Source organism: Delphinus delphis, chromosome 19 (genome assembly GCF_949987515.2).
Source record: "Delphinus delphis chromosome 19, mDelDel1.2, whole genome shotgun sequence".
Classification (NCBI taxonomy): domain Eukaryota; kingdom Metazoa; phylum Chordata; class Mammalia; order Artiodactyla; family Delphinidae; genus Delphinus; species Delphinus delphis.
Window position 1 is genome coordinate 25,124,033 of NC_082701.1, and position 25,461 is coordinate 25,149,493.

The window sequence follows — 25,461 nt, forward strand, 5'->3', positions numbered from 1 at the left end:
AAGGAGGACACAGAGGACTGAATAGGCAACAGCTATCTTAGAGGTAACTAGGCGGTCACTTGGACAGAGAGGATGAAGAAGCGAGGACTCGGGTTTTCCTCCTCACCATGGACCACGCAGCTCTGTCTGCCATGGCTCTGGTCCATCTCCCTGGAAACATCTTTCCCCTTCAACCTCCTTGGTCTCTAAAATCCAGTCAGTTGTGTTCATCTTCTGGTTTCTCAGAGGCTCCTCTGCCCTCTACCCTCAGCCACAGGGCACTTAGCACAGCATCTGGCCCCAGCAGGTGCTCCATAGACACCTGTGGAATGGTTAAATGAGACCCATGGTGTAAGCAGCAGGGCGGCCCTTGGCGGCCTGTGAAGAGCCTTGAGTGGGAGAGGTGAGGAAGCAGAGACTGAGGGTGTAGAGACACTTTGGGGTGTCCCTACTCCTTCCAAAGGTGCACCCACCACGTTTCTTTCTCTAGGACTTTGTCCCCCATTCCTGACATAGAGCTCCTGAAACCGTTGTAATTTCCTGGCTGATAGAAGCAGATTTTGTTATAACATTGGGTCCTAGTCCCCAGTTCCTTGGACTCTCCAGTGACGAGCGTCTTTTGTTGGCTAAGGAGATGATGGGATGGAGGGGTCGGGGTGGGGGTGGGGGGTTGGGGGAGTGGGAATAGCCTCAGGATAGCATCAGGGGAGGGATGACCTCCAGCTTGCTTCAGGATAGGGGCTGGGGGCCAGGAAGACCAAGGCTGACTAGAAGGTGGGGCTTTCAGCCCCAGCCCAACCTCCTAGGAGGGGAGAGGAAGTGATCTGAACAATCATGCCTGCATAAAGAAATCTCCATAAAAACTATGGCGGGGGCGGGGGTGGGGGGTGGGGGTGGGGGTGGGGGGGTGGGGGGTGTCTGAGAGCCTCCAGCTCACCAAAGTGCTGGGAGGGATATGCAGGCCCCTCACACCTTGCTCTATGCATCTTTTCTGTTTGTTCCTGAGTTGCATCCTTTACAATAAACTGGCGATAATAAGTAAACTGTTTCCCTGTGTTCTGTGAGCTATTCTAGCAAATTATCGAACCTGAGGAGGGGGTTGTGGGAACCCCTTAAGTTTGTAGTTGGTTGGTCAAAAGTCCTGGTGGTCCGAGACCTGTGACTGGCGTCTGAAGTGGGGGCAATCTTGTGGGACTGAGCCTTACTGTGTGGTGCGAACCCCGGGTACTTAGCGTCAGAACTGAATTAAGTTGTAGGACACTCAGCTGGTGTTGGAAAATCGGGTGGGGCGGGGCGGGGCGGGACTCATCTCTGAGTCGGAAGTGTCCTGTGGGTAGACACAGATCACAGTCAAGGGTGACCGGGAAGCACAGTGGTGCTTCTTGCTTCTGAGGGCTCTGGCGGCTGGTCTGGTTGGGAGAATCAGATTGCTCCCTGGGCTCAACCCCCATGCCTTTAAGCCCCACATATGCCATCACTCAAATCACCCAGATCACTCACTCTCCCCCAGGGGGCTTGCGAGGGGGGCTGCCAGATGGGTAAGCACCGTCTGCAGCATCGCTTCTGTGCCCACTTGGGGCTTCCCCACCCCAGCAAAGGGCGCTGGGACAAGTCTTGCCCCAGAAAGTTGTCTCCTACCTGGGTTACTTGTGAATCTCCTTGCGTCAATGTTTTGTTTTTGGTTTTTTTTTTTTTGCGGTACGCGAGCCTCTCACTGCCGTGGCCTCTCCCGTTGCGGAGCACAGGCTCCGGACGCACAGGCTGAGTGGCCATGGCTCACGGGCCCAGCCACTCCGCGGCATGTGGGATCTTCCCGGACCGGGGCACGAACCCGTGTCCCCTGCGTCGGCAGGCGGGCTCTCAACCACTGCGCCACCGGGGAAGCCCTGCTTCAGCGTTTTATTCCCTCAGTTTTCTTTCCAGATATTTGAGTGAAGGAAACTTTGCCTTTGGGGAGTGCCAGACTGTCCCCCAGTTCTGGTCTGCAGCCAGTGGAAGTGTGTGAAAAGACAGGTTCCTTATCCCAGTGAGATCAGGACAGGTTTCACCAGCCCTCCAAGTGACTCTCATGCGTGCCAGGCTTGGCATTCTCTACAAGACCCTCCTTCAAGTTTATGCCCGGAGGAGGAGCCTATACTATCTGCAGACAGTACAAGTCTGCCTTCCAGTGATAGCTTCGAAGCTGAGGGCTCGCGTCTCCTCCTTATGAATCTATTCAGGAAAACCAACCAGAGTGGTGGCTTATTCCGTAAAGTTTTATCCATTCATTCAGCAAACCTTTACCCTATGCTAGGCACCATGGTAGGCATGGATGGTGCAGTGGTGACTAACGCATGGTCCCTCCCCTCAAAGGCCTTGGAGTCTGGTTGGAGAGACATCTAGTCATATTCCAGTGTGATGAGTGACACTGGCAGGAGGGGCAGGACTGTTTCCCAGGGCATCAGGAAGCAGAAAGCAGTGACTTTTTTTTCCTTGTGAGAGACAGAGAAGCAGAGAATGGAACCAAAGCATCATGATTCAGTCATAGGCATTTTAGCATTCTAGAATTTTTTCATTCATGATTCAAGAGATAAAAATAATAAACCTGCTTCTGGATGTGCTACTAAGGTCTTCCGTAGGCCAGAAGGGAAACGTCTTCCCTCATTCGTTCATTATGGAAATGTGATGCAGATTATATATAGACAAAAGGAGGAACCGTGTGACTTTAGCATTACAATAAGCGTATTAGACTCCGGCATGGCTTCTACAAAAGCTGAGAGGAATCAGTTTTCGCTATGCGATGATGTCTGGCTAGTTGCCTTTTTTGGGGAAGCAAAGGTATTTCTGGATGTCTCAGAGCCTGCAGATAGGGCTTTGAAGGCTACTGGTACCCAGATGGACACAGCGACCTCCTTCACGCCCAGGGCAATGACTTGAAACCCTGGCTGCACTTTCAGAATCACTTGGGAGCTTTTAAAGCTACCACATCTGGCCCCACTCTAGTGACTCTGCTTTAATTAGGGGCGCTCGGGTGCTGGTAGCTTTTAAAAGCTCCCCAGGTGACTCTAATGTGCAGCCCGTGCTGGAAAGCCCTGGCTATGGGGGGAGGGGCCAAGGAGGCCGCCTGGACACATCCCGCTGAACAAAGTCTGGGGAGGAGCTACCGGGGAAGTGGGTGGAAAGCAGGAGGGGTCCTAGCCTAGGAGCAGTGGTCAACAGGCCACATGCTGCAGAGATAGAAAGAAGCGGGTCTGCGTGTGCCGTGTAGGGCTGTGCCCGCCGCTGGTGGCTTCAGCTGCAGGTGTGTTGGCAGAGCGATGAGTGGGAAGCTGGATCAGAGTGTGCAGAAGAGTGAGAGGTGAGTCAGGACTCAGAAGGTGAGAAAATGGACACAGAGAGTATAGACTGACTTTGGAGATGAGTGTTGTCTATGGAGGGGGTATGTGTCTTGCAGGAAGGGGGAATCCCTTCCAGGGCCCGAGAGTGGGCTCTTGTCTAATACTCAGAAGTGAGTTGTCTGAGGAGACGCAGGTGCTGACAGAGCAAAAGACTTTATTGGGAAGAGGTGCCGGGGCGGAGAGCAGCAGGGAAGGGGAACCCAGGAGAGGCTCTGCCACGTGGCTCACAGTCTCAGGTTTTATGGTGATGAGGTTAGTTTCCAGGTTGTCTCTGGCCAATCATCTTGCTTGGCCCGTACCCGGTCTGATTCAGGGTCCTCCCTGGTGGTGCGCGCATCTCTCAGCCAAGATGGATTCCGGCGTGAGGATTTCTGGGAGGTTCGCAGGACATATCATCTCCTCCCTCCTCTTCTGGCCCCTCCCGCATTCTCCTGGTGGGCAGCACCACATTCTTGGAACCTCCTGTTGCAAAACAACTCAGGCAAGCGTTTATCATCGTGCCGGCCCAGGCGGGCAGTTTTGGTCAATGGTTCCCTAACATGTGGGGGTGGAGGGAATGATTTCGTTATTTGTTGAGGATGGGAGAGCCTTGAGTGTGTCCAGATGCTAATAGAAATGACCCAGTTAAGAGGAGGTGGTGGATGTTTGGAAGAGAGAAGACATAATTGATGGTAGGAAGTTCCTGAGAAGGTGGAAGGGGAGAGAAGGGGGGCACCCGACACACCGGTGTGGTTGTAATAGGATGGAAGACAGAGAGGATGGGGGTGAGAGGAGGGGGCTCATCTCACTGGGCGCTTCCAAGAACATGTATTCACCAGTAGTTTACTACATGGATGGGGCTACTTTCAAAGGCCTTGACATGCACCCTCTGTCCACGCCATCTCTCCCACAAAAGCAGTCCGCTTCTTTCCCTTTCTTCTCTCTTCTCATGGCAGCCAGACCTGGAGCCACTGTCCCAGTGATGGGTGAGCTGGTAGAGGCCCGGCTATCCTCTCTTCCTGGTGCACCTTCTCCACGTGTGACTGGCGGTTCGGTCAGTCAGCCAGCTTTGACCCCAAAGCCTGAACCCTGGGGAGGAAAGCTGGGAGGTGAAGCCCCGAGGCCCTTGACCCGAGCCCCCTTCTCAGTCAGGGCCTGTCTTACTGGAGAGTCTCTGCAGTGGCTCAGACACTAAGCGCTTAAGACTAAGGTTGATGAATGTGCTGGTCCCGTTGGCACTTGTGTCTTGTGTGTGCCACTCCCTCTCTGGGAAACCTTCAGGGGAGTGGATTAGTCACAGGGTTCAGGCATCGAGCCCTCATCCCAACACACTAACGCTCTCTGCCCTCAGTGGTGGGGTCTTTGCCTCTTCTGATCTTGGCTACCTGAGGCTACACTGGGCAGCAGGCAGGCTTAAGGCCACTGCCTGTGGGTTGAAACCTGAAGGTATGGAGGGCTGGCCCCCCTGAATAGGTGTCTCCTGCCCCCTCTCCATCTTCCTGCTCACTCCTGCTTCCCTGTGCTGCCCTGGAGTCGGAAACAGCACCCTTCTGCCCTCAGCCATGATGCTTGCCAGCCGGGCTCAACATTAGAGAGGCACCCGCCCCTGGACCCCTCACTGGCAGGAAGTCCTCCTCATAGTTCCTGACAGATGGGCCTGGCCCATTTTCTGCCCCTGCTCTGTGTCCAGCTGTGTCCCCAGCCATTCTGCCGTGAAGTGGGTAGCAGCTTCCCCCCACCTACCTCTTTCATGCTCCCAGGAGATTTCAAATATGTAGTATGTTTTCCATCTGCTGCAGGCAGTGCCTTGCCAACGGCTCTCCTGCGGTCTACTCTTCACTCAGCACAGACTGGATTTGTTTCGTATGTTTGTTTTCTCAAATTCCCCACCCAACACCTGCCCCAAACAGAATCCAAGGTGCAAAGGAAACATGTTTTAAATGGAAGGTAAAATCGGGGCCTCCTTCCTGGTGGTGGTATTGGCATGGGCCACAGATCCTCCCCTCTGAGTCAAGTCCCTCTCGGACTTGTGTCGCCTCGCTCCTCTCCAGCCACGCTGGCTGTCTTCCAGCTCCTCACACGTTCTGCATAGCCTTTGCGTGTGCTGGTCCCTCCTTGCCCGGCTACGTGAGATTCATCCTTCAGGGCTCAGCCTCAACATCACTTCCTCTGGAAGTCCTTCCCTGACCCCTGCCTACATTGGAAACAGGGATCCTGCCCCTACTTTTCTCCCCTGGAATCTGCCCGGCCAGGTGTTCAGAGCCTCCTCCAGCTGACTTCTCACCCTTCACAGGTGGAGTCCATGGACCAGTGAGGGAGAGCGGCCGGGCCCTGTCGCCCACGGTCAGCCACCTGCATATTTCCTTTAAGCACCCTCCATCATCTGTCACTGATATTCATTTGTGTAGTTGTCTCGTTTCTGTAACCTACACCAAAATTTAAAATTCTAGAAAATGGAGGCCACAACTGTCTTATTTTCCACCATCTCCCCAGTTCAAAGTATAGCACAGGACACACAACAGCTCCTTAAAAATGTTTGCTGAGGGCTTCCCTGGTGGCGCAGTGGTTGAGAATCTGCCTACCAATGCAGGGAACACGGGGTTCTGAGCCCTGGTCCAGGAAGATCCCACATGCCGCGGAGCAGCTAAGCCCGTGCACCACAACTACTGAGCCTGCTCTCTAGAGCCCGTGAGCCACAACTACTGAGCTCACGCGCCGCAACTACCGAAGCCTGCGCGCCTGGAGCCCGTGCTCTGCAACGAGAAGCCACCGCAATGAGAAGCCCTCACACCGCGGTGAAGAGTAGCCCCCACTCGAAGCAACTAGAGAAAGCCCGCGCTCAGCAACGAAGACCCAACACAGCCAAAAATAATAAACAAATAAAATAAATAAATAAAAATAAAACTTAAAAAAATAAAATAAAATTGGGCTTGGTTCAGCTCAGCCCCTTCTGTAGCACCTGCCTCCTGTTGTTCAATGCCACCAGCCCTCTTGCCCTGTGGAGTAGAGCGAGGCTTCTGCTATTGGCTTCAGTTCTCAATTGCTCTAGTGGCCCAAAGCCTGTTGGGTGTCTTTACTTTGAGACCATCCTGACCGTCAGTTTCTGTAAAAGAGTAAAACAACAAAGAGAACACACTCCAGGGAAGCAAGTCACGGAGTAGTTTAGGAGGAACTAAAAGGGCCAGGTCGTGGCAGCTCTGTGCTAATGAGGCATTGACCTCCGGCCTTCTGGATCTGGTAGAATGAGTTCACAGGTTTGTACAGAGTTGACTAAAACAAGTCCCACTGTTCACTGGGCACGAAAGTCTTCAGTGAGGTCCGGTAGGTGTCTGGCCTCTGAGTCACTCAAAACCTGTGGCCCTTTACCAGCCTTAGCTGACTGAAGAAAGCTGTGATGAAACTCAACAGTTGTTTATATTCTCCCAGGCAAGTTTCCTGCGTGGAAAATCTCTCTTCTTCACTTTCTGGGGCAGCACCTATTCCTCCTCCCCGTCTCCCTTCCCCCTCTGTTCCTTCCTACATAACTTTCAGTAACTGAAAGAAGGCAGAGGGCAGCCCCTGGCCTGTCAGTCAAAGCTTCCACGGAACCGTTTCTCTGCCAGCCAGCGGTTACTTCCAGGAACCAGGCACAGCCTGCGTGTCCTCAGTTCTTCATTACCCTCTCCAGCCTTGGCCCGCAAGCAGAGTCTGCCTTCCTCCGTCCTGTGTGACAGTAACCCGGGGCCCACATGAGAAGTATGGGCTTCTCACCCTCCTGCCCATCGCCTCTTTTCCACATCTGACACTCGCCACCTTTCAGAGTCCCAGTGGCATAGTCCAGCCTTAAAATTAAGTCCAAACCCCTCACCACAGTTTATAAGCCCATTAGGGTCTAACCCCTGCCTTCCTTTGCAGCCTGGGCCACCAGCTACTTCTCTCTCTTTCTGGGCTCCAGCCACACCAGAATTGCCATTGATCTGCCTAAGGCTCTCCTCACTTCAGTTAGACCCTGTTTCTTCTGACTGACCCACTCCTCCCCTCCTTGGATGCCCCCCGGCCCCCTGGACTCCTTCCTAGCAGGCATCAGCTGTAATTGGATTCTTGACTATATAATGAGCTGTTCCACACCTTTCTCTCTACCTAGACTATGCCTCCTGAGGTCAAAGACTATTCCTGGTTTGTATCTCCACTGCCTCATACAATGCCTGGTACACAGCAGGCATAAAATCAATTTGTACTGAGGAATGATCATTGAATGACAACTCCCTTTCCCTGGGACTGGCCCAGCACCTCCCAGCATCGTCTCAATATTTGGTATGTTGTGAATTGTACAACAATTCACCCTCCCACCTAACCACCTTCCCGCCACTCGCCTCAGTGTCTGGATTCAGTCTTGGTCCAGACTTGGGGCAGTAGACTTGAACTCGTCTTCAAAGTTCTGGCATCACCTGACACCTGCCTCCCTTCCTTCCCTAGGACAGGGCTCAGTTTGTGAGATGTTCACTGTCACGGTAGGTGAGTTAAATATCCCTTCCCCAGGTCACCCCTTTGCCCAGCTTCTCCCTGGGGATTGCAGTCATCAGCAAGCCCTACATGACAAAACTAATCACACTCACCACTGCGCAGAGCACCCTGCCAGCTTCTAGAGGCTTGTGGGGCTGTCCAGCTGTATCATAGCTCACTGATGTCCCACAGAACTGCAGGAGTCTCAGAATCCTCCCCTCACCCATCTTTACTTAACATCACATTGTCCCGCAGGTCAATTGACTCCAATTCTAGAAGCAGGAACTGCTTTACAGTACAGACAAGACCGAGAGCTGCAAAAATGAGACACCTCGGGACTTCCCTGGTGGCGCAGTGGTTAAGAATCCGCCTGCCAATGCAGGGGACGTGGGTTCGAGCCCTGGTCCAGGAAGATCCCACATGCTGCGGAGCAGCTAAGCCTGTGCGCCACAACTACTGAGCCCACGAGACACAGCTATTGGAGCCCGCACACCTAGAGCCCGAGCTCTGCAACAAGAGAAGCCACTGCAATGAGAAGTCTGTGCACCACAACAAAGACCCAACGCAGCCAAAAGAAAGGATGAGACACTTAACCAGCCATTGGGTCCTAGAAATGGTCCCTGTGGCAGATGTTGTGGATTACCGCCCCCAGAAGCCAATCACAACCCCTTTCTTCCTTGTTGCAAAGCTAGAACCATCACCTTTCCAGACTCCCTTGTAGCTAGAGTCATGTGACACGGTCCTGGCCAAAGTGCTGTGTCCTGAGCCTCCTAGGAAGTCTTCCCTCCCTGCATAAACAGACACAGTTCCAAGGGTTTTGGCCCTTCCCCCTCATCTGGGTCCAGAATGAGGAAGTATCTAGGGGAGCAGCCATCATCGGATATTAAGGCCAAAATTCACGTGCTGAGGGTGACAGAAAAGATAAGAACCAGGACCTTGAGGAACCAGCCAAGCTGCCTTGAACTTCTTGTCCTGTGAGAAAATTAAACTCCTAATAATTGAAGCCACAGCTGCTCAGGGTTTGTTAAATGCTGCCCAAAGCACTCCTAGTTGACAGTTACTTTGACCGCTTGTCTCTAACCCTCAGGACCACTGGACTCCTCCTGCCAAAAAGCCTTGCCTGTGGCCCGCCTTACCCAGCATCCACGCAGTGACTCCCTTCCACAGCCATCTCCTCTGGACCGTTGCCTCATTTCACCCGCACCCATGCCAACGGTGACGTTTCCCATGCGGCTAGAGCCACACCAGGGCTGCCAACCCCTCCTGGGCCTTCGTCACCCTCACTGCTGCTGGTGCCTGAGGCTCTGTCGCCAGCTGACTCTGGGTCCCTGGCAAGGTAAATGTTGTCTTCACGGTTCACTGTGTGGTCTAGGTTTGGGCTCCCCAAGGTATAGATGGTCCACCTCTCACCTCTGGCCTGCCCCCGTTGGCAGTTTTTTTGGTCTTGTCCTGAAGTAGAGTTTCTTCTACAATTTAAGCAGAGGGAACGGCCTCAACTAAGATATAGACAGCATGGAAAAAACAGGAACAACCATTCTAGTCTGCCCAAGACTAAGGAGTTCCCTGGGATGCAGAAGTTTCAGTGTTAAAACCAGGCCAGCCCCAGGCAAACCAGGAGGGCTGGTCACCCTGGTGGGATGCTCGGAGACCATCAGTAATTCTGTACAGCTGGAACATGCAGGGTGAGCAATGAGGCTGGAGAGCTGGCAGGGGCAGATCTCTGAGGGCTCCCCGGGCCATTGAATCCTGACCAGGAGGGGCCGTGGAAGAGTTGGAGGCAAGTGTATAAGTGTCCTAGGGCTGCCATAACAAATTATCACAAACTGGGTGGCTTAAAACAACAGAAATTTATCCTCTCAGTTCTGGAGGCCAGAAGCCCTAAATCAAGGCGTCAGTGGAGCTGCATTCCCTCCAAAGGTTCCAGGGAGAATCCCTTTCGCGTCTATTCTAGCTTCTGGTGGCTCAGGCATCCCTGGGCTCGTGGCTGCATCACTCCAATCTCTGCTTCCGTCTTTAATGGCCTTCCCCTCTTCTGTGTCTCAGCCTTCCTCTGCTTTTCTAAGAACACCTGTCACTGGATTCAGGACCCTCTTGGATAATCCAGGATGGTCTCATTTCAAGATCCTTAGCTTAATCCTCCTTGCAAAGACCTTTTTCCTAAATAAGATCACATTCATAGGTTCCAGGCATTAGGACTTGGACCTATCTTTTGGGGGGCACACCATTCAACCCACTACATCAGGGAAGCAACATTTTCAAGTTTGGAATTTGAAAAGATCACTCTGGAAGCAGAGAAAACATGGTTGAATAGGAGCTCTTCAGTTGTTAAATAAACATCGTGGAGGCCTGGGGAGAAGCCAAGGGGTGCATACGTGAAGAGCAGTGTGAGAGCTGTGGTGGGTCCCACTGGGCCTCTTCCTTCTATCCCTAAGGCTGTCCACGTGTTGCCCAAGCTTTCTCCAGCCCCTCCGTCCAGGCCTGCCCCTTGCAGACTCCAGGCTCGTTTTTGCCCAGAGTTGGCTGATGGGCCCAGGGATGGGTGTATCCTCCCTTGCCTGACTAAAGCTGGTCTCTGGAGCCCCAGTTTCCTGTCCTAGGACTAACTAGTCTCTCTCAGGTGTGACAGACACCAGGAATGCTCACCCCTGCCCGCAAGCACACTGTCAGCTTGATGGGACCATCCATTCATTCCTCCAACGTACATTGGTTCAGTGTGTGCTCTCTGCTGGAACCATGGACCAGACACAGCCCCTACTTGCCAGGAGTTCACAGGCCAGTCTGGGTAATAGATGAGGAGAAAGTAATTTCAATACCACATAAGCTATGCCCGGGTGTATCACAGGCAATCCCAGGAGGGCCATTGGGCCAGGCTGTACTCGCAAGGGGCCTCAAATGTGGATATGTTTTTCATTAATTTTTATTCGAGTATAGTTGCTGTACAATGTTGTGTTAGTTTCTTGCTGTACAGCAAAGTGAATCAGTCATATGTATACATATATCCCCTCTTTTTTGGATTTCCTTCCCATTTAGGTCACCACAGAGCACTGAGTAGAGTTCCATGTGCTATACAGTAGGTTCTCATTCGTTATCTGTTTTATACATAGTAGTGTATATATTGTCAGTCCTAATCTCCCAATTCATCCCACCCACCCGCTTCCCGCCTTGGTAACCGTAAGTTTGTTCTCTACATCTGTGACTGTATTTCTGCTTTGCAGATAAGTTCATCTGTACCATTTTTCTAGATTCCACATATAAGCGATATTATACGATATTTGTTTTTCTCTTTCTGACTTATTTCACTCTGTATGACAATATCTAGGTCCACCCATATCTCTGCAAATGGCACTATTCGTTCCTTTTTAAGGCTGAGTAATATTCCATTGTACGGATTTTTTTTTTTAAAAAAATATTGAAGTATAGTTGATTCCCAATATCGTGTTAGTTTCAGGGGTACAGCAAAGTGATTCATTATACATATATATATATATATATTTTTTTTTTTTTGGACTCTTTTCCATTATAGGTTATTACAAGCTATTGAATGTGGTTCCCTGTGCTAATCAGTAGATCCTTGTTGCATATCTATGTTCTATATGGTAACGTGTATCTGTTAATCCCATACTCCTGATTTATCCCTCCCCCCGTCAAATGTGCGTTTTGACATTATCATCCAAACAGCTTACCATTTACACAGGCACAGACACACGTCCTGACCAGGTCGAGTATTTAAACATTGCCACAGGTTTTGTATCCCAGTTTTTGTTTTGCTTTTTCATTTTAAAAACTATACCAGGAACCCCCAAGGTGACTCAGGCCTCCCTCAGCCTCTGAGGTCAGGAAGGCCTGCTGGAAGGTGCAGCTTCTAAGACGGGTTGGGAAGCAGTTGACCGGGGGATGATGGAACCAGCCAGGGGAAGGGAAGGCGTCCATGGCGAGGACTAAAGGGAAAGCCCGTGTGAAGATTTTAAAGATCGAAAGAGCAACGTGGCAGCTTCCAGAATTTGAGAGAAAGGGGAGCAGCGATAAGACTGGAGAAGGCATGGAAGTGGAAGTGCGTGGTGGTCCAGGCTAAATGCTCGGCCGGCATCATGAACGTGGGGAAGCCATCTTTAAGCCAGAGGTCTCGCGATAGCGGTCAGGAAGAGGCCTGTTTCCTGGTCACTGCACGTTTTGTGCTGTTGGAATGGGTGCCGGGGCTGCATTTGACTCTGGAAAACACGCCCCCTTGGCTCAGCAGCGTGTGGGTGAGCAGGGAGACCCACGTTTGGGACCTCCTCACTCCTCTCTCATCCAAAAGGAGGAGACAGTGAGGCAGAGAGCTTGGGAGCGAGGAGAGCTGAGTGGCCAGGGAAGCTTCTATGGTAGAGGAGGGCTGAGTGGGAGGGGGGCCAAGCCCCGTTTTAGTCTTCCTGCTGGACCCCCAGGCCCTCCCTCTCCCCAGCAGAGTGGAGAGGTGGAGCCCCGCGGCCTTCCGTCTTCTTCCCTCCGTGTTTGTCTTGGCCGAGAGCTGCCGGAGGATACTTGAAGCCAGTTCTGTCAAGGCGGAGCTGGAGGAGTCTCGGCACATGGGATCACAGGGGAGGGAGTGGGAAGGGGTCTCAGGGGGGGTGATGAGGGGGGTGCCCTGACTCCTTGCGCTCTGCACAGCCTCAGCGCCATGGAGCCTCCTGGTGAGGTGGCTGAAATTCCCGAGTTCCTTGATGCTCACCTGCTCCAGGAAGGCATTCACAGACTCACAGGTGCCAGAAGATGTGTCTCCTGCTCTGCGGCACGACACACAGATCCGTTTAGACGCTGGCACTCAAGCTTCCAGGGACTTGGTCCCACCAGCAGGCCCCCTGGCCTGGGCAGGGCTGTAAAGGAGGCCTGGCTGGCCCAGAGCACTGGCTAGGCCCTGCCACAGCCAACTCCATCATTCTCAGACCTTGATTCAGTGCTGCCTCCCCCGAGGCCCAGCGTGGACCCTCCCATGTCCTGCTCTGCACAGATGCTGACAGGTCACGTGTCCCACAGCTGAAGGTCTCCCCCGTCCGCCTCCACCATCTGCTGAGGCCCCATAATTATTCCAAGGCCAGTGCAGTCTCACTCCGAGGGGAGAGTTCACACAGCCCTGTAATGTAACCCAGGCCCTGGGCTGCTCGGGCAGGGGGTCCCCAGCTGGGTAATGAGCCGCCGGCTTTATTGAACTCCCTGGCTTGACTCTGACTAATCAAGGCTGCCCGGCCTTCTGAGAACCCATCTAAGCACTGTCGCTAAGGACTTCCTTCTCCCCAGCACCCCAATTCCTGCTCCTCAAATCTTTCCTCCTCCCCAGATATGTTTAAATAACCAGGATCAGGGCAGGGAGGTTCCCAGGGGGTTGGCCTCCCCCATCCATCTGGGTGAAAGTGTGGCTGCCTCAGGTCTGGGGGCCCAAGCAGGATGGACCAGAATGGGCTGCCCTTTGACTACGCTAGGGCCACTCCAAGCGGAAGCCAGACCTGCGGCTCCCACCCCCACCCTGTCTCCTAAACCCACGTACTTCCCTCTCAACTCTGTTTCTGGAGGCCTGCACTCCAGGAGGGAGGGCCTTGGCCGAGGAGGCGTGCTCTGGGCCAGGCCTGTCCCTGGAGAAGTGTAGGAAACAGGGTCCTGCTCAGGCCTCAAGACCCAGCCCACGTCGCATGTGCACAACAGCCACCCCAGGCCTCTCCCTCCTCTCTGCTCCCCGGCACTTGTAAGGACCCCTAAGACAGCGAATACTACTCTTACGCTTTTGCGTGTTTGTTTTCTGGCCAAGACTGTGTCCTCTCTGTGGATGAGGACTGCCATCTATCCCTAGGTACCCACAACTTAGCACAGAGTAGGTGCTTTGAAAAACATCAAGAAGGGAGAGGGAGGAGTCGCTTCAAGAGGTAAGGTTTGGTCTGTGCATGAGGGACGTGGCATCTGAGATGCTGTCCCTGTAGATCTCCAGGTGCCTCCTCCACGTTTATGGCTGAAGTGTCTGGAGGGGAGAGGCCTGGCCCATTTAGGAAGCAGTGTCAGTGTGTTGTCAATACTCTAGCGGTTCGGGAGTTGTTCAGCTAATGGTGAACCTGAGGTCAAGGGTCACCCGGAGTTCACTGTCCTGGGTGACTTCCTACTGGCTGCACCTAGAGTAGGCCTTGAACCCATCCTGGAGGGTGTGAAGGGTCCATGGGCCCTCTGCCCTCCCACAGTGGTGGGGCTCTTCTGAGACGAGGTCAGGACCCAGCCCTCTTCCTGACGGAGCTGTGCCTGATGTCCTTGGGGAGGGTGAAAAGCAGGGGAAACCCCCAAGTTCAGGCCCCTGCTCAGGCTGACCCAGCCCATCTCCATTCCCCAGAGGCCTGCGTAGGTGGGAACGGACAGCTGAGCCCTCCTTTGGTCCCAGGGAGTTGGTGAGCGTGGGTTCCATGCCAACCTCCAGAGAAGAGAGTGAGGGAGACAGAGTCAGAGGGAGCCTGATCCAGGGACCGTGGGAGGGAGGGCCCAGGAGGAGAAGACTTCAAAGCACTCCCAGAACAGCTTATAAACAAGCTGGGCTGGTGGGGCAGCCAGCGGGGGCCTTTCTGGAGGGGCCGGAAGCTTGCATGGGGTTGTGTGAAGAGCACAGGACAGGGGTCAGAGAGGGGAGGCGTGAGCCTCGGGGGCCCCAGGCAGCCCCACCTAACCTCTCTGTGACTCGGTTTCCTCTCTCTCCCTCCGGAGCTGGCGTGAGGGTCAGCGTGACGATGTAGGTGAAAGTGCTGTGTAGGCGCCAAGCCTGATCAGATGTTATTTATTATTCTGAGCTGTGTTTTGGTGGGAGACTTGGAAGGGCTGAGAGGGAGAGCTGAGTGTTCTAGGGCCCCTTCTTCCCCAGTGCTGTTTTGAGAGTTCTCCGAGCAGAATGGCCAGGAGTGGGGCCCGGGCAGGGAGAGGCCCATGGCTCTCGACAGGATCAAACTGGGCGGAGGAGCGGGTAGGATGCACAAGGTTCCCTGCTTTTCCGACCCCCACCACCATCTCTGGTCTGTACCCCTCCCTGCTCCCCCGCTTCCTAATGGTCTCAAGTGACTCCCCAGAAATCAGCCTCCTCTCCCCGGATACCTGTCTCATGTAATGGGGCTGTGACAATTTTTCTAAGTCCTGCTCAGAAGTGTGTCACCGTCCATTTCCCTTTGTGATATCCAAGGAGGCTGCACAAACCATGTTCACCAAGTGCTGTGCAGAGGCCCGACTCTGGGCAGCTGGAACACGGGTTTATGAAATTACAGGGAATTCAAAGCAGCCGGCGCCGCCCGCTGTCTGGCTTCATTACTGGGACCGGCCTCGGAGGGAAGTTTATTCCAATAATTTAGGGGATTAGGATCTGACACCCTTCATTAACTCTTTGACATAAGCAGAAAAGACAGATCTTGCAGAATGACCCACACGACGGGAAGGAATTGGCTCAGGCAGGGAGGAGGCAACACGCTGCCCACGAGGAAGAAGCAAAGCCTGCAGGGTGGAAAGAGGGTCGCTGCCCTTTCACAGGCCAACTGGAGGATGAGGTCTAGCCGGAGGGGGAGAGCGGGTCAGGGCTCGGCACTCAGTTTCCCCATCTGTGAAATAAGTGGGGCCCCACCCCATCGACTGCCCCTGGGACATAGCAGCTCGGTTACTGCTCCCCACATCCTTTGCAGTTGGTCTTGAAAAGGTATCTCTCTCTTCCCCATTCCATGGCAGGCTCTGGCTCTTTTCCTGTCCCCTCCACAGATATAGCCCTTGATGTTTCACAAACTTCTTGTCCAGCCTGTAAAGACCAGAGTTGGGGCTGCACATCGACAGCAGTTTTGACAGCTGGGTGGGGAGGGGTGCTCTGCAAAGGCCCCACAAGCTGGTGTCCCTGCATTAATGGTGGGGTCACGTAGCTGTGTGACATGGGGCAAGTTGCTTACACTCTCTGTGTGTCTTTTCCTCAAATCTAAAATGAAGGTACAGTTTGTTGTGAGGATTAAATGAGACAATGCACACAGCCTGGCACACATTAAGGCCCCAGTAAATATCAACAATTAGTCGTCCTACCGCTGCTCACCGGGGGTGACCTTCTCCTTCGTAAAGTAAATCAGGGGGACGAGAGCTGACTGGCACTCCCTGAGTGCAGCCTTCATGGTCGTTAGCGAGGCGGCTGGGCTGCCCAGCGCTGTCCCAAGACACTGTGACCACATAGGTTCTCTTGGAGCCGGGAGCGTGTCAGTCGAGGAGTAGGAATGTGATTCGTCCCCGAGCCGGGGGAGCCGGAGCATATCTGGTATGTGTCTCTGGAATGATTTGGGGAAAATTCCCCGAAGTTGGAACTTGAGATGCAAACTGCCGGGACAGAGAGATAGGGAGCTGTCCGCACGCCCCCCACCCTGGGACCTGGTGCTGGGGTGGGAGTCAGCTTACACAGCACACAGGCTGCTCAGGCCCGCCCTGGAATGGCCGTGAACTTGTTGTTTTTCCACGTCATTTGCTCTCAGATGCACTATCGGGCCGGCGATGCTAACCCTGCGGCTGCAGGTCCCTCCTTGTAACAAGCGAGTGTGTGTTCTTCGGAGGTGGCCCAGGGGAGGAGGGGGCCCGGCCGAGAGGTAGGGGGAGGGGAAGCACGCCTCCTGGTGCAGTACAGTGAGCTTGCGTGTCCCGGAGCCAGCTCCCCCAAAGCACATGCCATTTCTGGCCCCTGAAGGGGTTAAAGGCCTCCTGGAGTCAAAAACAAGCAGGTGTCCCACCGTGCCAGATACGCCGCCTAAACTGCTTCCAGCTTTTTTTTCCTCTTCTGCAACAAGTCTGTGATCAGCCCCAGGACAGAGGAGCCGGCAGCCTGCCTGTGACAGGCGTCAGGTTAGCTTGCTCCCAGTCGGGTGGCGCGCCCAGGACGTAAATCCAGGCTCTGGCCCCCGTGCAGCTTCTCTCCCTGCACACTCCGGAGAGGGAGCCCCCTTCATCTGAGGCTGCACAGCCCGGCGGGCTCCACAGACCTGGTGGAGGCAGCCTCGGCAGCCACAGCCCTAGCAGCGGCGAGGAGGCCCGCTGGGGTGGGCAGGGCAGGTGTCGGCAGCCCCCCGAACAGCACAAGGCCCTGGGGGCCCCAGCCCTGGCGCCGTCTCAGGGGAGGTCTCTGGGCGCCGCAGACCCCACCATGCGGGCCCCGGGGTGCTGCTGTTCCCGGTCCTGCTGGGGACAGATGGCAGCGCTGCTGCTGCTGCTGCTGGGGGCGCCCCCGCGAGGCCTGGCACTGCCGCCCATCCGATACTCTCACGCTGGTATCTGCCCCAACGACATGAACCCCAACCTCTGGGTGGATGCCCAGAGCACCTGCAAGCGGGAGTGTGAGACGGACCAGGTGAGTGTGAATCCGGAAGCCTGAGATAGGCCACGTGGTCTTGTTAGCGAGGGAGAGTGGGAGCTGGGTGGTGGGAACGACTTGGAACGTGAAGGAGCCCAGCCCCGGGCCACATGGAGATAAACAGGGTGTGATGTCTGTCTAACTTCGATGCCTGGAAGAAGAGGTGGGCGTGGTGTCAGAGTTTCTCAGGGGCTGGGAATCTTCGGATTCCTGGTCTCATGTCTGCGGAGGGCTGCTCTGAGCCAGCACTATGCCAGGCACATCAGAGAGACTGGTGTGACCCACCCGCGGCCTGTCGACAGGTGAGAGTGGAACTCAGGACCCCCAATAGGCAGCGCAAGGCTCCGTGGCCAGGGAGGGGAGGGTGGGCCTGCACCCCGCAGCCATCTGACCACAGAGCTGAGGCTTCATCTGGCCTCTGGGCCACTTCCCCGGGGGTTTGGACCCTGACCCTTAGATCAGAGCAGGCTGATGGGGAGGGTGGGCAGGAGTGGATCTGAACAGACTCTCTGGGTGTCCGTAGGGGGCACGTAGACCAGGTTTCAACCTGCCAAATCCCTCGCGCCTCCCAGCACTCAGGGCAGGCCTGGTTCTAGGGCAATTCCCTCCCAGCTCCTGAGCCCGAGGGCTGTTCCCGTCACTTCCCCATGGGGTGAAGCTCCTGCTGGTACCTGACGCCCGCCTGGGCAGAGATGCGTCCTGCCAGTCTGGCAGCTCCTGGGGCTCGGGCTGGGTTGGTCATCCCCAGGGACCATGGGAGACCATGATGCTCCGTCTGCCGAATGCATGTAACCTACGAGAGCATAGGCTGGCCCTGGGGAGAGCGGCCTGTCCCTCACAGTGCCCACGGGACGATCCAGGCCTCTCACTGGCAGGGAGCAGCGGCGGAGCCGAGGGAAAGGAAGGTAAGGACTAGGGAGGGGGGAGCGTCCCCATCCGGCTGAGGTCGTGCTGTTCGTTGGCCACGTTTGCGGGCAAGGCTGTTCCACTGGCACAGGCTGGCCTGATAAATCAGGTGCGGCTCGGAGACAGTGAGACTCTGGCTGATGCTGTGTGTCTTGGGGAGGAGGCACCTCCATGGGGCTGGGGATATGGACAGCCTACGGGTATGTTCTGAGCCCTTAAGCAAAAACTGTTCTAAAAATTCCCTCCAGGTTTTCTGTGCCCAGAAATACCTTCCCCTGGTCCCCAGAGACCCAGGCTTTCCTGGACCTCTGAGTCCTGAAGGAGCTTCCGGGGCCAGAGTCTTTAAGGAATTGAAGGGCCCTCCGGCAAGGAGCAGGTTCTCTGCTCCTCAGCCCCCTCTTCCTCTCCCCCTCTCGCCGGGTCCCTCTCCCGCAGACCTCAGCTCTGAGATCTGTCCATCCCTGTCCCAGAGCCTCCCTGGTGTGGCCTAGAAGCCTATGCCAAGCAAGGGCTGCAAAACAAAGTCCCCATTCTGAGCCGAGAGGGGAAAACAGTAAACAAGTCGGGCAGGCGGGCTCCACGTAGCCCTTAGTTGATGTGGAATGTCGCAGGGGCTGAAGGGAAAGTTGGAGCCGCACGAGGCCAGCCCCGGTGGTGAGCGGCTCCCAGAGCCACGAGCAGGGCTCAGGATTAGGGGCACTGCCCACATCCCAGCGAAAACACCACGTGAAATCCTTGTTTGTGTCGGCCCCAGAGCGTGTTGCTAATTTTGAGGAATTAAACTAATGCCGTACGTGGCTCCACAGAGAATCAGAGGGAATTACACAGCCTGGCAAGTCCATGCTGATGGCCTTGCTGACCTTTGCCACACAAAGGGACTTTTTTCCCCCGTGGATTTCCCCGTGCAATGTCCCACAGGTTGGAACTGGCACAGCCCACGGTGGCCAGACCTGGTGTCCTGGGCCTGTCCCGCCTGCCCTTCCTCTAGGCTTTGGATGAACATGGGCCAGCATCAGAGCTGCCGTTCCTGATGTGTATGTGGACGGCCTCGAAGAGCTGTCCCCGTGGTGTCCGACTTTTCCCTCTTAGCATTTGGCCAGGGCATCCCCATTGGAAGAGACAAAAAAAGGCAGGCTCGTCTGTTCCAGTCGACACCTCACGGCGCTAACGATAGGATGTAGAAGAAAAATACCTCATCAGAGTCCCATCCACCTGGAGCTTGAAGCCCTTTCCCACCACTTCCCAGCTCTGTGGACTTGAGCGGCTCCTCTCTTAGTCTCTGCATCCTCATCTCATCTCATGGTAGTAGGAAGACTTTCCCTCTTACAGTATGTGACCTTCCTCTTCCCACACTGCTAGCTGTGTGACCTTGGGCAAGTTACCTAGTCTCTCTGTGCCTCAGTTATCATTACCTGTGAAGTGAGAATGATGGTTGTACCCATTGTGATGAGCGTTAGATAAGCTGACAGATATAAATGTTCTTAGAAGAAGGCTGGGCAAATAGTGGGTGAATACATTAGCTATTAGTATTATCGAAATGGTTTTCTCATGGTAGGTGAGCATCTATTAGTTCCCTTCCCTGGAGACCATGGGGGAGTGTGGGGGGAAGCCTGTGTTCTCTTCCTTCTCCTTCTTGCTCAGACCTCTCCATCTGGCTCTCCCCAGGAGTGTGAGACCTATGAGAAGTGCTGCCCCAACGTGTGTGGGACCAAGAGCTGTGTGGCGGCCCGCTACATGGACGTGAAGGGGAAGAAGGGCCCCGTGGGCATGCCCAAGGAGGCCACGTGCGACCATTTCATGTGTCTGCAGCAGGGCTCCGAATGTGACATCTGGGACGGCCAGCCCGTGTGCAAGTGCAGAGACCGCTGTGAGAAGGAGCCCAGTTTCACCTGTGCCTCCGACGGCCTCACCTACTATAACCGCTGCTACATGGACGCCGAGGCCTGCTCCAAGGGCATCACACTGGCTGTCGTCACCTGCCGCTATCACTTCACCTGGCCCAACACCAGCCCCCCACCACCCGAAACCACCGTGCACCCCACCACGGCCCCCCCAGAGACCCCTGGGCTGGACACAGCGGCCCCAGCTCTGCTCAACTACCCCGCGCACCAGTCCGTCACAGTGGGTGAGACAGTGAGCTTCCTTTGTGATGTGGTGGGCCGGCCCCGGCCCGAGATCACCTGGGAGAAGCAGCTGGAGGATCGGGAGAACGTGGTCATGAGGCCCAACCATGTGCGCGGCAACGTGGTGGTCACCAACATCGCCCAGCTGGTCATCTACAGCGCCCAGCCCCAGGACGCCGGCATCTACACCTGCACGGCCCGCAACGCCGCTGGCGTCCTGCGTGCTGACTTCCCGCTGTCGGTGGTCCGGGGGGGTCGGCCTTCGGCCACCGAGGAGAGCAGCCCGAACGGCACAGCCTTCCCCGCAGCCGAGTGCCTGAAGCCCCCTGACAGTGAGGACTGCGGCGAGGAGCAGACCCGCTGGTACTTCGACGCCCAGGCCAACAGCTGCCTGACCTTCACCTTCGGCCACTGCCACCGCAACCGCAACCACTTTGAGACCTACGAGGCCTGCATGCTGGCCTGCGTGAGCGGGCCGCTGGCCGTGTGCAGCCTGCCCCCCCTGCAGGGGCCCTGCAAGGCCTACGAGCCCCGCTGGGCCTACAACAGCCAGACGGGCCAGTGCCAGTCCTTTGTCTACGGCGGCTGCGAGGGCAACGGCAACAACTTTGAGAGCCGCGAGGCCTGCGAGGAGTCCTGCCCCTTCCCTCGGGGGAACCAGCGCTGCCGGGCCTGCAAGCCAAGGCAGAAGCTCGTCACCAGCTTCTGTCGGAGCGACTTTGTCATCTTGGGCCGAATCTCTGAGCTGACAGAGGAGCCCGACTCAGGTCGCGCCCTGGTGACTGTGGACGAGGTCCTAAAGGATGAGAAGATGGGCCTCAAGTTCCTGGGCCGGGAGCCGCTGGAGGTCACTCTGCTCCACGTGGACTGGACCTGCCCCTGCCCCAACGTGACGGTGGGCGAGACGCTGCTCATCATCATGGGTGAGGTGGACGGCGGCATGGCCATGCTGCGGCCCGACAGCTTCGTGGGGGCCTCGAGCACCCGGCGGGTTCGGAAGCTGCGCGAGGTCATGCACAAGAAAACCTGTGACGTCCTCAAGGAGTTCCCAGGCTTGCAGTGAGGCCCTCCGCCCCTCCCCAGTCCTGTCCCTGACCTTCCTCCATTGACCCATCCCCAGCACCCCTCAGTCAGCAAACTGGGCAAGGTCAGATTAGATGGTCTTAGGCCAGCAGGGGAATGTCAATCAACGCATCCGAAAAAAGCCACCACGTGGACATATATACATTACCTAGTGTAAAACAGACAGCTAGTGGGAAGCAGCCGCATAGCACAGGGAGACCAGCTCTGTGCTTTGTGTCCACCTTAGAGGGGTGGGATAGGGAGGGTGGGAGGGACACGCAAGAGGGAGGAGATATGGGGATATACGTATAGCTGACTCACTTTGTTACACAGCAGAAATTAACACACCATTGTAAAGCAATTATACTCCAATAAAGATGTTAAAAAAAAGAAAAGAAAAGAAAAAAGCCACCCGAGGGTCTTAGATCAACTTCTATTCTTTGAGTTCAGTAAAGAGGGGGTGTCTTTTCAGCTGTGGGGGACAAAAGGAGAAGTCAACAGACACCTGCAGGTTATTCCTAACGACCAGTCTGCTCTGGCCTTCTTAGCTTCTCTTGGCTGGCCACTCCCTCCCCTGGCTCTCCCAGCCTCCCTGCCCCTAGCCAGCCTCCCAGCCAGGATTCTAGAGATGGAGGCTGCACGATGGTCACAGGAATAGTGGAATGAATTGGTTTGCAAAAGAAGTAGGTGGGATGGAAAGGAGGGCCCAGGAACTGATGGGACAAATTTCCCACAGCCCCCCAGGGCGCTATGAGCAGAAACCACTTCATGGGGGGATTGTGGGAAGTGAGAATCGGGAGGCTTGCCCTGAGTGGAGGCTGCCGGGCAGGTGCCTTTGGGCGGTGGTCAGCCTGTGCTTCGGTGAGGTTGGCCTGGCAGTCTCTGAGGCCACCACAGCACATGTGGTGAAGAGCACGTTTCTCATGTTTCTTCTCCCTTGGCTTTATCGATTGGTTTATTGATTGTTGATTTATTGATTCAGTTCTGTTCAATCCAACTCAGTGGACATTTTCCGGATACTTACTGGGTGCCAGGTGCTAGGACCACAGAGAGATGTTAGTCACTGCCCAGCTCATAGTGAATGTACACAAATGTCCAGACCCCAGGGCCCCCCCAGAAGCAGACCGATGGCTGGCTCTCCCCGCTGTCAAAAATCCCATTTTTAACAGACAGCGTGCTTTCAGCTGCCACTGGCTTCCTTGGACATAAAGCAGATAGAAGCCCCAGGATCTGTTTTGGTGGGAAGAGAAATAAAGGAAGAGGAAAAACAGGCAGGGAAGGGGGTTGGTGAAGGAATAAGAAAGGAGGGAAGAGGGGAGGCAGGCCTGGGAAGGAAAAGGAATGTTGCTCGATGCTCCCATCTGGTGGTGGCCTTGGGAGCCGCAGGGACCCGGAGAGAGGCTCTAGGTGTGGCCTGGGAGGACCGGTTTGGGTGTGCGGCAGCTTGTTGGTGACCTCTGTTTCTGGACTTCCTGTGCAGGTCTGCCACCACACCACTAGGTAAAGTTTTGGGGAAACCCACCGTCAGCTCTTCCTCTACCCCCATTCCCTCCTCAGCCCTTCATTCTGCCCGTGCCCCTCCATAGCTGAAGAAGGTCTTTGTGGGGCATTTTTGTTTCTTCCTCAAATGTAGGGGGAAAGATACCAATTAAAAGCTCCGAGTATCAACAGCCCTTCTTGTGTGGTTCGTTTGGGCTAATGTGGGCGGGACGGGGGGGTGGGTAGTGTCGTTTCTTTGGCGACCTGGTGGTTGGGGGGGAGCTGGGGGGTGGGGGGGTTAATCTGTCCACCTGGATCCTGTTGAGGTGGTAACGGGACTTCTTACTGTGGCGTCCACCCCAGCTCCGTACTTTAGACGCAGGAGAGCTGAGGCCAGAGAGGCCAGGTAACTCACCCAGGAACACGGGCAGGAAGGCACAGGGTGTAGGCCCAGGTGTTCTGCCTCGTATCTCAGTCCCCTGCCCCATCACAACAGCACGGTGGGCCAGGGCAGACTCCAGACCCCAACGCTGATGGTCAGTTCAGGGGCACGAAGGTGGAAGAGACAGGAGTGGACAGGGGGCCATGCTGCTGTCCTGCTGTTACTCCCTAGGGGGCCTCTGGGTGAGGCTTGGTCCCAAAGCCCTGGGTGCTCAGAGCACGTGGCTGGGTTCCCAGGCTGAGGCAGCAGCACCCCTCCCTGGAGATGTGCTCAGGAGTTTTCAGCCAGGGCGTGCTCCCAGCTTGTCTGTCCCCTAGGCTGGGAGCCAGCTAAGCACGAGGGACACCTGACCCCTGTCCACTTCCCTGGTCTTCCCGGGCCATAGCCCCAAGGAGGAATCCAGGCCCAGCCCAGCCCAGCCCAGGTCGATCCCTCCTCAGAGATAATTCCCTGCAATAAGGAGGGGCCAGGATGGAGAAGACAAGCTCCTCCCTGAGAGAGAAGAGAGGCCAGAGGAGTGGGAGCTCCTCAAGTCACCACTGGGAAAATGCTGAGCACAGAACTCAAACAAGAAGGTGTGAGCACCAGACGCAGGCCCTGCCCCTCTCAGGTCCAGAACCAGGGAGTAACTCCTTCCCTTCCCTCAGAGGGCGGACACACCGTTGCACCTGCTTCTAGGCTGAGGTGCCCCAATAAGTGACACATCACCTTAGAGCCCGAGGGGGCAAGTGTCCACGTGCCAGCACCCGTCACCTCCCCTCTTCCCTCCACTTGCATAGACGTGGGGCTGAGCCCTGTGACTGCCGGGCGGAGGTGTGAGAGGCTCAGGGGATCTGACCTCAGGCACTGGCCACACACAGCTGCAGACCTGGGGTCCCTGTCACACTCCATCCCCCAGCTTGGCAGGGTGGGAAGGCCCAGCCTGTGGAGTCAGACACACCTAGGGCTGAATTTGGGCTCTGACACGTATCTGCCGTCTCTCTGAGCCTCAGTTTCCTCATCTGTAAGACAGAGCAGTTCATGGAGACTTGAGGTGCTCGACCCTATTAACTGTGTCTAACTGAAAAGCCTAGGAAACAGAACCTGGCACAGATGGCTGCCCCTGGGCCCCCTCTGCGCCCTCAGCAGCTCCCTGGCTGAGAGCAGGCCCCCAGGACTGCTCTCCTCCCCTCGCCCTTCCATCCAGACCTCAGGTTTCACAGGCTCCGTGACCACGCAGCTTCAAATGTTGTATTCTGCTGCTCGGAATACATCCCAAACTGACCACCCCGCATAGGTTGATTTGGGATTTGGAAAATATGGGTACTTGGGGAAAGGGTGATATAGTATCAGTGATCGTTGTGGACCTGCCACATGGCGTTTATTTTCTGTCCTTGAAACCAAGTCTGTGCCTCTCTCTGTCACCCAGGCCTTACGTAATAACTGGCTTCTGGGAGGTGCTGAGTGCAGGCTGAACTGAATTCCCAGGGCCTGGTTGCCAGGTGACCTAGGGAGGCCCAGCCTACCCCGTCTGGGAGATTTGGCCCCAGGATATAGGGGGATTGAGCCCTCCTTCAGGTCGAGGTCAGACTCACCTGCTTTCCTGTCGCTGGATGCTCGCTCCTTCCCTGCTCGCATCTGTTGTCTCCCTCTCTCCACCCTCCGCCGCCTCTACCCCAGCTCTCTGCCTTCAGAGGCTCGTTCTGGTGCCGGCTGTCTCCAGACCAGCTCTGAGGCCTCCGCTTGGAGGAGGACAAGACAGGGGCAGGACGGCTTGGCTTTTTCCACCTTCTGAGTCCCCCAGCCCCTCCAGCCTCCTAGGACACACTGCCCCATAGTCTGATGTCACCCCTGGACAGGGGGGCCAGAGAGCAGGGACCGGGGGCGGAACCTGATGAGTGAAGGGGGCGAATAAATACAGCTACATGGCGATTTCCTCAGACTGTGGACTGCGCCCTGTGTCCCACCATCCTGCTATAGGATCAACATTGAGTGGGCGCTTACTGCAGGGCAGATGTCATCTCTTGTCATCTCCGTCATGCCTGTGGGAGACAGAATGCTCTTTTGTAGGTGGGAAAACTGAGGCTAAGGAGACGAGAAGCTTGTCCAAGATCACCCAGCCGCTAAGTGGCAGAGCCGAGATTTGAACCTAAGCAGTCTGACTTCTAGGGTCTTAATGCTCATGCTATGCTATTTCTCCCAGCATGTCACACACCACACACACACACGCGCGGCTCTGGGCTGGGCAGTGTGGAATCCCATCAGGACCCCAAATGTCTCCAAAGAGCCTGTCTTCCG

General features: G+C 55.5%; 1 protein-coding gene across 1 annotated transcript; it reads left to right on the top strand.

Annotated features, from left to right (window-relative positions):
• Window positions 1–19,775: 19,775 nt before the first annotated feature.
• WFIKKN2 (WAP, follistatin/kazal, immunoglobulin, kunitz and netrin domain containing 2) lies at window positions 19,776–21,264 on the top strand. Its single transcript, XM_059997010.1, has one exon. It carries the CDS (start codon window positions 19,813–19,815, stop codon window positions 21,262–21,264), a length of 1,452 nt encoding a protein of 483 aa, XP_059852993.1. The 5' UTR covers window positions 19,776–19,812.
• Window positions 21,265–25,461: the final 4,197 nt, after the last annotated feature.